Here is a 15,217-nt window from a genome sequence, read left to right on the forward strand (position 1 = left end):
TATTGAGGTGCTCCTATGTTGGGTGCATAAACATTTATAATTGTTACATCTTCTTGGATTGATCCTTTGATCATTATGTGGTGTCCCTCCTTATCTCTTGTAACAGTCTTTATTTTAAAGTCTATTTTATCTGATACAAGTATTGCTACTCCAGCTTTCTTTTGATTTCCATTTGCATGGAATATCTTTTTCCATCCCTTCACTTTCAGTCTGTACGTGTCCCTAGGTCTGAAGTGGGTCTCTTGTAGACAGCATATATATGGGTCTTGTTTTTGTATCCATTCAGCCAGTCTATGTTTTTTGGTTGGGGCATTTAATCCATTCACATTCAAGGATATTATCGATATGTATGTTCCTATTACCATTTTCTTAATCATTTTGGGTTTGTTTTTGTGGGTCTTTTTCTTTTGTGTTTCCCGCTTAGAGAAGTTTCTTTAGCATTTGTTGTAAAGCTGGTTTGGTGGTGCTGAATTCTTTTAGCTTTTGCTTTTCCGAAAAGCTTTTGACTTCTCCATCAAATCTGAATGAGATCCTTGCTGGTTGGAGTTATCTTGGTTGTAGGTTTTTCTCTTTCATCACTTTAAGTATATCCTGCCCCTCCCTTTTGGCCTGAAGAGTTCCCGCTGAAAAATCAGCTGGTAACCTTATGGGGATTCCTTTGTATGTTATTTTTTGTTTTCCCTTGCTGCTTTTAATATTTTTTCTTTGAATTTAATTTTTGTTAGTTTGATTAATATGTGTCTTGGTGTGTTCTTCCTAGGATTTGTCCTGTATGGGACTCTCTGTGCTTCCTGGACTTGGGTGACTATTTCCTTTCCCATGTTAGGGAAGTTTTCAACTATAATCTCTTCAAATATTTTCTCAGACCCGTTCTCTTTCTCTTCTTCTTTTGGGACCCCTGTAATTCGAATGTTGGTGCTTTTAGTGTTGTCCCAGAGGTCTCTGAGATTGTCTTCAATTCTTTTCATTCTTTTTTCTTTATTCTGCTCCTCGGAAGTTATTTGTACCATTTTGTCTTCCAGCTCACTTATTCGTTCTTCTGCCTCAGTTATCTGTTACTGATTCCTTTTAGTGTATGTTTCATTTCATTTATTGTGTTGTTCATCTCTGTTTGTTCTTCTAGATCTTTGTTAAACATTTCTTGTATTTTCTCAATCTGTGCCGCCATTCTGTTTTCCGAGATTCTGGATCATCTTTGCTATCATTACTCTGAATTCTTTTTCAGGTAGATTGCCTATTTCCTCTTCATTTATTTGGTCCTGTACGTTTTTACCTTGCTTCTTCATCTGTGATATATTTTTTTGCTCTCTCTCTCTCTCCCTCTCTCCTTTTTTTTTTTTTTTGAGTGGGATTATGTTCCTGTCTTACTGGTTGTTTGGCCTGAGGCTTCCAACACTGGGGTTTGTAGGCTATTGGGTAGAGCTGGGTTTTGTTGCTGAGGTGAGAGACTCCGAGAGGCCTCACTCCGATGAATATTCCCTGGGGTTTGAGTTTCTCTGTTAGTACAGTGGTTCAGACTTGGAACTCCCACCACAGGAGCTTCACCCCGACTCCGGGCTCGTGAACCAAGATGCCGCAAGCTGCCTGGGGTGGCAAAAAAAAAGAAAAAACCCAATAATATAGTAAAAAATAAAATTAGCCTAGGAAATTAGCAGATATTTTAGGAAGAATATAAAAATAAAATACAGATGAGTCAACAACCAGAAGGTGCATCAGTATCACAATAGTAAAAAAAAAAGGAGGAAGGAAATGAAAAAGTTGGGGGCAGGGGAGAAAGGCCTTAGCTGTGGAGAGTGGGGCCCAAGCAAGGGCAAGGTTTGGGCAGTGGGTGGGGCCAGTGCTCAGGACCCACAGTGCTGGAAAAGGCCTTGGGGACTGTGGGGGCTGGGGCTTCGGCTCAAGGAGCAGAGGTTGGTCTCAGAGGGCCGGGAACCTCACCTGGGAGCCCAGCAGGCTTCCTGGGCTTGAGTAGGCGGGGCAACGCCCTCCCCTCCTCCTGGAGGGCCCCTCCCGCCTGCCTCTCCTGATCTCCCTGCCCGCAGGGGCACCCATCCTGTCTGGCCTCCACTTCTCCTGCCGTCAGTCTCCCTATGTCCTACCGGTTCACTTTGGGGTTCCTCCTGTCTCCTTGGGTGTCAGAGTTCACCACCAGCGGCCAGCAGGTGTCCTAGTTGTGGGGAGACGCTAACTCTGCGTCTTCCCACACTGCCATCTTGACTCCACCTCCTCTGCAGGATTTTTAAACCAACGTAATTCCTTGACTAGGCAGTCAGTTGAGAATCCTTGTAAACTATAGGGAGAGAGGAATTGAATGTAAGCAAGAGTGGACACGGGGCTCTAAGGTGTGCAGCAGAGAGACTTGGAGAATAATGTACTGTGTGATAGATTGTGGAAAATTATGGCTGTTAACAGATGAGCCTCTTATTTCAGAAGAGGTACTCATATGATTGGACCATAGAGGTGAAATAACTGGGAAATAAGGGGGTAAATTGAAGAAATCCGAGCTAAGGCCTAGGCTCCATGTGTTAATCAGCAGTTTTCTCTTTAGTAAGGGTATACAGCTCCGTTTTTGGGGAATGATCCTGATTGAGCTGGGTTTAGTGCTCTTAGGGTAAAGTGAAAGGAGTTAGAGAAACCTACATCCCAATAGTCTACCTGAAAGGAAAGTTTGGTGATAATTGTTTGGGACAGGCTGATATAGGTGACTATTAAGAGCGTGATTATAGATTAGCTAAGGAAGGAATCTCATGGAGTGGCTTGTCCCAAGATCCAAGACTGACTGTTTCCTCATTAAAATTGTACTTGGGGGCTTAAGCCTACTTTTCACTCTTACTATGTAGAGATCTTTTTATGCAACTTGGCCAATGCCTAGGGATTTTGAGTAGTTTAACCCCTCATGAAGGGACTAGTTTATAATGAAATGATATCCTAGTTCCAACAGGTCAGAAGTGTTGCTGCATCTGTGTTGCAGAAGTGTTGCTGTATCCGTATTGCAGAAGTATTGCTGCATCCGTGTTGCATAATGGGGTGCTGTTATTTAGTGATGCCAGTTCTTTGTTGCTCAGGACTGTTGCAGGAGATCTAGCATCCTTTGCCCCCACTGAGTAAGTGCCATTAGAACTCCTGGGCATTGTTTCTGAACACCCACTTGGGAAAGGGACAGGACTGCCTTGGTTGACAACCATTGTTATGGTAGATCTTGTTTCCTTTGGAGTGACCATGAGGCATGCGGGATCTTAGTTCCCTGACCAGGAATTGAACCCATGCTCCCTGCAGTGGAAGCCTGGAGTCCTGACCACTGGACTACCAGGGAATTCCCCTTTGGAGGGATTTTTTTTTTTTTTTTTTTTTTTTTTGCCCTATAGACCTACCAAATCCCATAAGTTAAAATCTTTAAAGGCAGATATCAAAGCTCAGAATGATTGGGGGTGGGGAGTTGCAAGCCAACCAGAGGGAGGAGTGTCTGTCTTTTGTGTAGAGGTAGAAGAAAAATGGATTAAACTTCCTTAGATAGAAACTGATACTGTATCAAAGTATTCTTTGCAAGATGTGAAAGAAAAACTCAATATTAGTTTCAGTGTTGCCTCAGTATTAACTTACCACTGTGGCTTAAAGGATCAGCAATTCTGTGTTAATTTCTTAAAGAATTAATAACTTTACAAAGCCACTGTCATGGACTGAATCCAGTAGATGTGAGGATTCTCTTTAACGGGGCCTGGAAGACTTTCAGTGTGGGACCAGAGAATTAATATTTGTGGTTGGGCAGGCCATACGGTTTCTTGTAGCACAAAATCAGCCCTAGGTAAATACATAAGCTAATAGATGTGGCTGTGTTCCGATGAAACTTTATTTTGGGACACTGAAATTTTATTTAATTAGTTAATTAATTTAAACATTTCTGAGAGAGAGTTTATTTTATTTTATTTTTTTTTAATTTTGTTTTTGGCCATGCTGTGTGGCACACGGGATCTTAGTTCCCCGACCAGGGATCAAACCCATGCCCCCTGCATTGGGAGTGCAGAGTCTTAACCACTGGCCCACCCAGGGAAGTCCTTGAAATTTTAATTTCAATTACTTTTCGTGTCATAAAATGATCTTTTTTCCAACTATTTAAAAATGCCAAAACCATTCCTAGCTCCCGTTGGGTTTGACTTGAGGGCCGTAGGGGGCCAGTCCCTTTTCTACGAAGAGTTCCATGCTTCACTGAACCATTAGTTTTTAGTAAACTCCTTTCAAAATGGGAGTATTGCTTTTGCCTTTGTCATTTTCTTTCTTGCTTTATTCTTTCTTATTTGTGCCCTACCTTTCCTAGTGCTTACTCACAAAATTTTACTTCAGAAGCGTATTTTATATAGATATATTCTGCACTATTTACAAGTGTGAACTTTCTTGCTAATATTCTGTGCTTTCAAAATTTTTATTTATACCTTATTGATTCCTTGATAAATTTTCCTTAAAACCAAAATGCACTCCTTTCAAAAACTTGGTAGTATTTGCAATTTGATAGATGGTGATAAGCATTCGAGTCCTGTCTTTTAAGTAGTTTTTTGAGTCATTTACCCTGAAATTCTTGAAATGAATATGGCAAAGGAGAAAGAAAGAGAACTAAAATATGGGTGTCATATCTATTTCTTAGACCCTTTATGTATCTTGACATTTAGTTTTATTTAATCCTTTAAAACTTTCCCAAAGCCCTGAAGGCTTTCTCTATTGGTGAAGCTGGCATTTTAAATTCGAGCCTGTCTTAATTCTGAAACCCGGGTTCTTTTCTAACTTAAAGGCGGTGAAAGCAGTTAAAATGTGAGGATCTGGGGATAGATTTCTAAGGTTCCTTAAGGCTCTGAAACAAACTTCAGAGCAGTGCTGTTTAATAGAACTTTGTGTGATAGTGTGAATGCCCAAAAAGGTGACCCCCTAGCTACGTGTGACTACTTATTGAACACTTGAAAACGTAGCTAGTGCCAGGACCAAGGAACTGAGTTTTAAATGTTATTTAAGTATAAACAGCTAGATACGGCTAATGGCTGCTCTCTTTTACAGGGTGGCTTTGGAGTCACATTAGACCTAGAGCACTACTTACACGACGTCATCTATAAAACGAAAGAGTACTTTCTCAGAGTTTTTTGATGATGAAGTGAGGTGGTGCAAGTGAAAGAGCATATTTTCAGCTGGCATAATTCCAGTCTGTGGGATAAGTGCACTGGGTTTTGTAGCTGATATCAGGATACTCAAATTACTTGTACTGCAAAGCAGAGTAGGTTACCTAATGCTTAGGAGTAGGAAATAGGAAGATTTGAGATAATATAAGGATAAAGACCAGCTCAGCAAATGTTTGCCATAAGCTAAAGGACAGTCTTTAGTTAAAGTGTTACCTCTTCCTTAGATGTAAACCCAGACACCTATAACACAGATGATCCATGCTTAGTACTGCCCAGTTAACTAATTAATTACAACAACTGCTGGATACATACTGTATAACACAGTTTATATACTGCATTCATAATTAATTTATTGTGTCTGGGTGAATCTCTCAGCATAGAATGCTCAAAGAATTGTGAGGATTTTCTCAGGCAGCAAGGTGCTTCTTAAAGGAAATAAACAGTTTTTTTCTGTATTTGGGGATAAGGGTCAATGATAATTTTACAGATGAAAAGCAAGCAGAAGATGCGTAGGGTAAGAATTTAGAAAAGAAAATTAGGTGAATGGATGGATGTGGGAAAAGAAAATACATACTGCATATTTTGTAAATACTATCTCTGCGTTTTAATATTGGGGGAATTTTATGTGTTGGTAAAATGTTTCACATATTTACTTGTTGAATTTGAGTGTCAGCCTTGCTTTCTTAATCAATGTTAATTTTGGCTGCACAATCTCTTTAGCAGACTTGCCATGGGAATGGTAGTCAACTGTCTGAAACTCCTAATTAGAGTGGAATTTGAAGGGTAATAGATGTTCTACAGCATGGGTAGGTGAACTATATGGCCTGTAGGGCAAACCTGACCAAAGGCTGTTTCTGTAAAGTTTTACTGGAACACAGCACGCATTGTCATTTAGATAATGCCTATGGCTGCTTTTTTTTTTTTTTTTTAATTTTATTTATTTTTGGCTGTGTTGGGTCTTCGTTGCTGCGCGCGGGCTTTCTCTAGTTGTGGCAAGCGGGAGCTACTGTTTGTTGCGGTGCGCGGGCTTCTCACTGCGGTGGCTTCTCTTGTTGCGGAGCACGGGCTCTAGGCACGCAGGCTTCAGTAGTTGCGGCTCACGGGCTCTAGAGCGCAGGCTCAGTAGTTGTGGCGCACGGGCTTAGTTGCTCCACGGCATGTGGGATCTTCCTGGACCAGGGCTCGAACCCGTGTCCCCTGCATTGGCAGGTGAATTCTTAACCACTGCGCCACCAGGAAAGCCCCCTATGGCTACTTTTGAACCACAGCTGCAGGGTTGAATAGTTGTAACATGGGCAATATGACCTGCAGAGCCCCGAATCTGTGTGTATTTGACTCTAAGTTTGCTGACCCCTGGTTCATGGCCTTGCTGCTCACACTGGTCCCTCCCTGGAGCAGCAGCAGTGGCACGTTTGAGGGCTGCTTAGACACGCAAAACTCCGGGCTGCACCAGACTTAGAAATTAGGTATCTGCCTTTTAACAGTTTTCCACGTGATTCATAGGCACAGTAGTTTGAAAAGAACCCAAGGACAGGATAGGGAATATATTCCATCTAGAGGCTTCTGGTTAGACAGTGACTGCCGACTTTTTAAATTTTGTTTTATTTTATTTTTAAGATATGAACACAGCAAGCCATTGAAACAGGAAGAAGCAACTGCTACAGATCTAACTGCAAAGTCACCCCTTGCTGCTTCCTCAAGTCTCTCATCAGTAGTTGGACCGATTGTTGAAATGAATATGGGCGAAGCTGAGTCAAGAAATTCAAACTTTTCAACTGTAGGAGCAGGTTCAGAAGACTGGGTGAACGCCATTGAGTTTGTTCCTGGGCAGCCCTACTGTGGCCGTAGTGAGTATTTTGAAGAATAAAAACAGGTCAGAGGGATAGGGAGTAGTTCATCAATTAGCTGAGTTTTCACAAGCTTCCTGCTTCCAATCTTCATATTTAGTCTAATCTTAATACTCTTAAATTAGGTTACCTAAGACTTAACAGATGGAGTGAAAGAAACTTTTTGAATCCCAATAGTAATGAATTTAGAATGTTTTGAAAAACTGAAGCCTCTTGCTCTCCCTTTTTTTTTCTTTTTAAACATTTTTCATTTTTGGCTGCATTGGGTCTTCATTGCTGCGCACGGGGGCTACTGTTCATTGTGGTGTGTGGGCTTCTCATTGTGGTGGCTTGTCTTGTTGCGGAGCACGGGCTCTAGCGCACAGGCTCAGTAGTTGTGGCACACACACTTAGTTGCTCCGCAGCATGTTGGATCTTCCCGGACTAGGGATTGAACCTGTGTCCCCTGCATTGGCAGGCGGATTTCTTAACCACAGTGCCACCGGGGAAGTCCCAAGCATCTCTCCTTTAATCAGTACAGTTGCACAAGAAATACGTAAAAAGGTTTTTAAAAAAAATTTTAAAACAAGGCTAATCTTGGAAATGTCAGTATCAGAAGAAATTCATTTTTTCAAGAGTAAGGGAATTAGTTCAATAGACTGCTTTGGAGTTTAACTGAAGTTCTTTTCATTTTTTTTTTTCTTTTCAGTTAGTTTCTCAGTTACCTTATTTATAGTTCATGTATCTGCCTTATCCATTTTGGACCTTTACCACACTCTTAAACGTTTTCAGCTGCCCCTTCCTCCACTGAAGCACCCCTGCAGGGCTCAGTGACCAAGGAAGAATCAGAGAAGGAGCAAACTGCAGTGGAAACAAAGAAGCAGCTCTGCCCCTATGCTGCGGTGGGAGAGTGCCGATATGGGGAGAACTGTGTGTATCTCCACGGAGACTCGTGTGATATGTGTGGGCTGCAGGTCCTCCACCCAATGGATGCTGCCCAAAGATCACAACATATAAAAGTAAGTCTTAAGGAAGATATTCTGTTAATAGGTGTGAGAACTATATTTTCCCTTTCACAACATTGTCAGTTCATTTCAAAGAAACGTTTGGTGAATTGAATGGTGATTATCATTAAGTTGGGGGTGTTCTCCTTCCTAGGCTTCTTGACTGCTTTATCAAGAAAATTGTGCTTTAGAACCTCAGACTTTTTTGGGCTTTTTTTCCTTTTTATTTCTTCTTTTTTAAAATAACAGCTTCTCTATTCACATTCCATACAATTTACTCTTCTAAAATGCACATTTCATTGGTTTTTAGTATATTCGCAGAGTTGTGCAACCACTATTCTCTCTAATTTTAGGACATTTTCATTATCCCAGAAAAGAAGCCTCTGGCTCATTAGCTCCACTGCTCTCCGTTCTTCCCTCCCTCCAGCTCCTGGCAACAACTGTTTTACTTTCTGTCTCTATGGATTTCCCTGTTCTGGACATTTCGTATATGTGGCCTTTTGTGACTGGCTAAAAGATTAGCAAGATGTTCTCAGGATTCATTTGTGTTAGAGTGTGTATCAGTACTTCCTTCCTTTTCATGGCTGAGTAATAATCCTCCGTATGGCTGTACAGCACTTTGTTTTTCCATTTGGGTTGTTTCACCTTTCAGCTATTATGAATAATGCCATGAACATTCGTGTGTAAATTTTGGTGGACATATGTCTTGATTACCTTGGAATAGAGTTGCTGGGTCACATGGTAACTCTATGCTTCATATTTTGAGCGACTGCCAAGCTTTCTCCACAGTGACTGCACTGTTTTACATTCTCATCAGCGATGGATGAAGGTTTCAAACTATGGTTTCCTAAGCCCATTTGCTGCATGAATTTCTTTTTGTTGGGAAGACCCTGTATTAAAAACCTTATATTTATTGGAGCAGATTTTGCTTCTAATCATAATCATCTCTTAATAAACTCACTTTGGCTGTGGGTGGTGGTGAAGCAGTGGAGTGTGGTTTGACCTCTGCCTTCTCAGCGTATTGGCTGTGTGATGTAGCAGTTTGAACCCCTGTATATATTCGGGAGAGCAGTGCCTACTTCAGGGGATTGTTTTTAAAAAAAAAAAAAAAGTTTAGCCTAAGTGTCCATCAACAGACGAATGGATAAAGAAGATGTGGCACATATATACAATGGAATATTACTCAGCCGTAAAAAGAAACGAAATTGAGTTATCTGTAGTGAGGTGGATGGACCTAGAGTGTGTCATACAGAGTGAAGTAAGTCAGAAAGAGAAAAACAAATACCGTATGTGAACACATGTATATGGAATGTAAAAAAAAAAAAGTCATGAAGAACCTAGGGGCAGGACAGGAATAAAGACACAGACCTACTAGAGAATCGACTTGAGGACACAGGGAGGGGCAAGGGGAAGCTGGGATGAAGTGAGAGAGTGGCATGGACATATATATGCTACCAAATATAAAATAGATAGCTAGTGGGAAGCAGCCGCATAGCACAGGGATATCAGCTCGGTGCTTTGTGACTACCTAGAGGGGTGGGATAGGGAGGGTGGGAGGGAGACGCAAAAGGGAGGGGATATGGCGATATATGTATACGTAGAACTGATTCACTTTGTTGTACAGCAGAAACCAGCATTTATGTAAAGCAATTATACTCCAATAAAGATGTTTAAAAAAAGGTTTAGGAAAAGGATAAAAATATATACTAAAATAACTGGTTATATGGGACTATGGGTGACTTTTCTATTGCTTTTTTGTATTTCCTATAATTAGCATGTTTCTTAGAGATTAAAATATGTGTAATATAATGTTATGTAAATTATACCTCATTTAAAATAAAAAGTATGTGATGTCCACACAGAAACTTGCACATGAGTGTTCATAGCACTATTCATAACAGCCCCAAAGCAGAAACAACCAAAATGTCCATCATCTGAAAATGGAAAAACAAACCGTGGTCTCTCCATACGATGGAATATTACTCAGCAAGAAAAAGAAAATGAAATAATCATATATTGTGCCACCGTAGATACCTTGAAAATGTGCGAAGTGAACAAAGGCAGTCACAGAGGGCCGTGTATTTATACGAAATGTCCTGAATAAGCGTATCCACAGATGTGTCGTTGCCTAGGGCTACAGGTGTTGAGTCGGGGGAAGTAAGTGACTGCTGTGGGTTTGGAGTTTCCCTTCGGGGTAATGAAAATGTCCTAGTATTGATTGTGGTGATGGTTGTATAGCTCAGTGCATATACCAAAAACCATTTCATTGTACACTTTGAATGAATGCATTATATGGGATGTAAGTTATATCTCAATAAAGCTGTTTTATTTTGAATGTGAATTATATGCCTGGCACATAATTGTCACCTAATAAAGGTTAGTTTCCTTCACCCTTATTTTCTGATAGGTTATAAATTACAGCCTTAATCCTAATTACATTTTCCATCTAGAAACCTGTAAAATCAACAAACTTAGTGTGAAAAACTATAGTGTGAATAACAGCAGGGGTTGAGTTGCAGAATAGAGAAAATTAGGTAATTTTTTAGTTCCTGAAGTTGAGTCCTCAGAGTTTGACTTTATAGTATCGTGAAGTCCCCAGATGTCGGTGCACCTGTACTCACTGGTGAACAAAGCTGTCTTCAGTGTCATATTGGGAACATTATCTTTTCACCTGACTGTTCGATTCTCTGCACAGGAGTCTTTAGCTGTCAAGTTGTTGTGATTCCATGACTTGATTGCACCTCTCTCCACTTCTTCTAGTCTTGCATCGAGGCCCATGAGAAGGACATGGAGCTCTCGTTTGCCGTGCAGCGCAGCAAGGACATGGTGTGTGGGATCTGCATGGAGGTGGTCTATGAAAAAGCCAACCCCAGCGAGCGCCGCTTCGGGATCCTCTCCAACTGCAACCACACCTACTGTCTCAAGTGTATTCGCAAGTGGAGGAGTGCTAAGCAATTTGAGAGCAAGATCATAAAGTGAGGCTCCTCCCCAGTCTTCGTTTGTGCTTTTCTATTTTGGGGAAGAATTTAGTATCTTGTGCCAACTTTCAACCAGATGGACCGCATTTAAATGCATGCATTTTATCTTGAAACTGGGGGTTCTTCTAATTGGGATTTCTTCTTTGTATTTCAGCTAGCTTCTAGATTAGTTGATATATCTACTTTTATTTGAATGAGGAAACCATATGTATCAGTTAGTAGAATCTTCGTGCTTTTTTCTGAGGAGATTGTGTTTAATGGATTAGCCAGTTTAGGTTCAGAGAACAAACTTATCTAGCTCTGAATGTATGTTTCCTGACATTTTACATTTTCCACTTTCCTATTCCATCCATTAAGCTAGCCAATAATCCACCATCCTTTAAAGATTGTTCTCATAACTGAACAAAAACTACATAATCTAAACAGAGCAAAGTTACAAGAAATAAATTTATTTAAACGAAAGAAAAAGGAGTCTGTGTGAAATGTCTTCTTTTTTTTTTTTAACCTAAGTTATTATTATTTTTTTTAATGAACTGGCTAGCCGTTGAGTTGAATTTATAAAGGAGTTTGTCTTGCCTCAAAATAAATGGTCAGTTGTGTGACCAGTGTGTGGAACCCTTTCAGGAAAAGCCCATTTGCCTTTCAGTTAAGTCTTTAAACCTGGAGGTGACACACCAGGGTGTGTCCTTGAAGGAGAGTGGGCCTGTGAAGGGGAATTTGCATTGCAGCCTGTTCATTGTTTCCCAGGTCCTGCCCAGAATGCCGCATCACATCTAACTTTGTCATTCCAAGTGAGTACTGGGTGGAGGAGAAAGAAGAGAAGCAGAAACTCATTCAGAAATACAAGGAGGCAATGAGGTATGAGCACTGCAGCCTTTTCTCAACCTAAGATCCCAACGTCGCTTGGGTTCACTTTGAAAAGAACAGTGCTGCATTATATACTCCTACCTCCTTCCTACCCTTTCTTTTACTTCCCAGTACAGTTTATTTTGTCACCGCTGATAACACTTAACCTGTTCTGTATCTTGCTATAACACAGTCCTTGGGGTGCACGCCAGAGGGCTGCGTTACAATGAAGTCTGCACTGCTGAGAGAGCTAAAGCCCCAGGAATGGGGTCTGCCTTGTCCTGATTCCATGTTACAGTTGTCCTATGTTCCTGTGTGTGGGCTTTCTCGAAGGTTTTCTCTCTGCTGGATCTGCGGTACTAGGGCTGTTAAACAGTAGACTTGACCATTTTCCGTTTCTGGTCAGTGTTTCATGCAATAGCACACACGTGTTTAAGAACACACCTTGGGAAGGGATGTAAACAGACGTACCAGTTCTATCCCTCCCTGTTTAAAGAAACCCTGGATGATAGTCAAATACAGACCTGAAATCCACTGTGAATAAGGGTTGCGATATTTTCCTTTCCAGCAACAAGGCGTGCAGGTATTTTGATGAAGGACGCGGGAGCTGTCCATTTGGAGGGAACTGTTTTTACAAGCATGCGTACCCTGATGGCCGTAGAGAGGAGCCACAGAGACAGAAAGTGGGAACATCAAGCAGATACCGGGTAACTCTCACTGTTTTTTTGAAGGAGGGGAAATACCACACTCTCAGTTGAGTCCCGCACAGATTGGGGTAGGGGAAGGAGAAGATTAACACTGGGAACGAGACTAGAGCATTAAAGGAGGAAACCAACTTCGGCAAACTGGGAGGGCTGTGAGAGGAGAAACTAGAATGCTTAAAGCTCTAGACTAAGCTGTTGGCCTCAAGTAACCAGAGGGGAGGAATTGGTAAAGTCGAAACCCTAAATAAGAAGTCTGGTTCGTCATGCCCTCTGGTGTGCTGGACGTTTTGCCTTAGAAACAAGAGAATAGAAGATGCTACTCGGCAGTGCCATCCCTATCACGGCCCTGTTTTTTACAGGCCCAACGAAGGAACCACTTCTGGGAGCTCATTGAGGAAAGAGAGCACGGCAACCCCTTCGACAACGACGACGAAGAGGTTGTCACCTTCGAGCTGGGCGAGATGTTGCTTATGCTTTTGGCTGCAGGTGGGGACGACGACCTGACGGACTCTGAAGACGAGTGGGACTTGTTTCACGATGAGCTGGAAGATTTTTATGACTTGGATCTATAGCAGCTTTGCGGGGCGTGTGAACTGGTCTGCTGAGCCTCAGACGGCAGCCGTGCCCGCTCGTGGCGGCAGCGCCCGTGGTTCTCTCCTAGGCAGGCCTCGCAACTCCAGGTGCTGTCGTAACAAGTTTTACCCAGGGCCTGTCTTCTCAATCCCTCACCTTTCCCCAAGGAGTATGTTGTTTTCTCTGTTTCAGAAAGTTACAAAAATAAATCTTAAAGTTAGTTTTTTTTGTAACATGAATTTAACTGTCAGACAGTTAGAGTGTAGGTTTGTTGCGTCATCTGTTTTCAGCCAGATTCACACAGTTCAAGGGTAGCATTTCTGGATTTGCAGTGCTCACTTTTGAGGACCCCAGGTTCAAAAGTAACAGCATTGGCCCTGCTGTGGGGTCCAAGAATTGGGGTGATAGGTGAAGGATCTGAACTGTGGCATGTAGCCTTCTGCTATAGACTTAGGCAGATGCTTGAGGTTTCTGGTGAATTCTGCACATCTGTGTTTTTATATCTGTTCCCTGCCCTGTAATCCCCACCCTGTGCACTTGTTCTGTGGTTTTGGTCTCTTGTTTAATTGCACACAAGTACTACTGCTGGGTAACCAGAACCAGGTGCGACTGTGTTGAGATTTTTACTGTGTTTAGCCTGATAGGAAAATTGTGAAAGAACACATATAAAGATATAGTGGAATAAAATAAATGCAGAGTTGGAAGTTGACTCCCAAGGGCTGATAGACTTGGTACGTGTGAGTGTGTAACAAGCTTCTCATCCCTGCATAGATGCAGTGTCTGTAGCCTTAGTGGAAAAACTCAAGTTTAGTGGTTTCAGCCTCGTGTGGCAAATAGATCTTAAAGGACAAAGCAGTACATTGGTAGCTGTTAATAGAGCAGGGCTAGCTCTGTCTCTATAAATAGGGAAATGGGCTTAGCCATAGAAGTTCAAACTATCTGGTTGTCTCATGTATTAACACAAACTGGGTCTCAGTTACACAGTTGTATTTAATGTTTTATGATCTCCTAGACTTTCTAGTCCAGGCACTTTTTGACAAAACTTTGTCCTCATTTGAGGGGTTTTGTTGTCGGGTTTTTCTGTTCGTTTTTGTGGGTATTTGCCTCATTCCATCCCTGAGCTTTGCAGCTAGACAGGTGTGATTCAAAACTATGTTCTAAGGTGTTTCCTGTAGTGGAGTAATTGGTTTGCAGTAGTAAGTCATGCTTTTCCACTAAAAGGGGACGGAGAGGTGGTAATCCACGAGATAAGCTAAAGTTAAATTGTTAGAAGAATTCCTTGATCAGAAATTATAAATTTGCGTTTTGTTGCTCTATTTCCTGAAAATAACTTGGAGATGCCCCTGATTTGTCCATCTACTGCTTTGATTCCTTGGATACCACTCATTCTTTCACGTTAAGCAAAAACAAGTAATTGTTGCAGAGGTCTCTGTATTTTGCAGCTGCCCTTTTGTAAGACGCACTTTTCCCAAATAAAACAATTTTAAAAACCCATAATTTGGCTTTCTGTTTTGTGTAATGAGCCATTTTGAAATGTGCAGATGTCAAAGCATATTTGTTTCTTTCATTGCCTCTTGGATCAGTTCATCAGTTAGTCAAATTTCTGTGGATATAGGTTCATTGAGAAAAGTTGACACCTTTCCTAAAACATCTAGCCTGCTGAGAAATGTTTGAGAGAGAAAGAGATAAAGAGGAAAACCTTACCAGCTGGGATCATCAAATTTCTTTTTAGGATTTTTAAGACTAACCCTTAGGCCTTCTTTATTGGACAGTGGCACTGACAGTTTCTGTTGCCATGTGCTGGTTGAACCTGCTTCAGACCCGCAAATAACGGTGTTTTTGTTCCTAATTCTATTACGTGATTTTTTTTTTTTCTCTTTGACCGTGCCGCGTCGCTTGTGGGATCTTAGTTCCCTGACCAGGGGATCCAACCCAGGCCCTCAGCAGTGAAAGTGTGGGGTCCTAACCACTGGGCCACCAGGGAATTCCCTATGTAAATTTTTTATTATTAAAATAAAAACCCTTCCACCACTCCAATGGAAGACCTTCAGTAACCTTTTTACAGTGCCTGTTTGTAAAATAATTTAGTATCTATAATTAAGAATTAATAGTTGTAATATCTATATT

The 15,217-nt window shown here is 41.4% G+C and overlaps 1 protein-coding gene across 3 annotated transcripts in view; it reads left to right on the top strand.

Moving 5' to 3' along the window:
- MKRN1 (makorin ring finger protein 1) overlaps nucleotides 1–14,587 on the top strand; it is a 28,981-nt gene extending 14,394 nt beyond the window's left edge. For all 3 annotated transcript variants that reach the window (XM_027101729.1, XM_027101728.1, XM_027101730.1), the window contains 6 exons: nucleotides 6,777–7,006; nucleotides 7,778–8,004; nucleotides 10,750–10,964; nucleotides 11,715–11,825; nucleotides 12,382–12,520; nucleotides 12,877–14,587. In XM_027101729.1, the coding sequence (XP_026957530.1) occupies nucleotides 6,777–7,006; nucleotides 7,778–8,004; nucleotides 10,750–10,964; nucleotides 11,715–11,825; nucleotides 12,382–12,520; nucleotides 12,877–13,089 (1,135 nt within the window). In that variant the 3' untranslated portion in view covers nucleotides 13,090–14,587. The remainder of the gene's footprint in view (nucleotides 1–6,776; nucleotides 7,007–7,777; nucleotides 8,005–10,749; nucleotides 10,965–11,714; nucleotides 11,826–12,381; nucleotides 12,521–12,876) is intronic.
- Nucleotides 14,588–15,217: the final 630 nt, after the last annotated feature.

The sequence above is a fragment of the Aethalodelphis obliquidens genome, unplaced genomic scaffold, assembly GCF_003676395.1.
Source record: "Aethalodelphis obliquidens isolate GAN/ISIS:26980383/991018 unplaced genomic scaffold, ASM367639v1 scaffold5, whole genome shotgun sequence".
NCBI classification, from domain to species: Eukaryota; Metazoa; Chordata; class Mammalia; order Artiodactyla; family Delphinidae; genus Aethalodelphis; species Aethalodelphis obliquidens.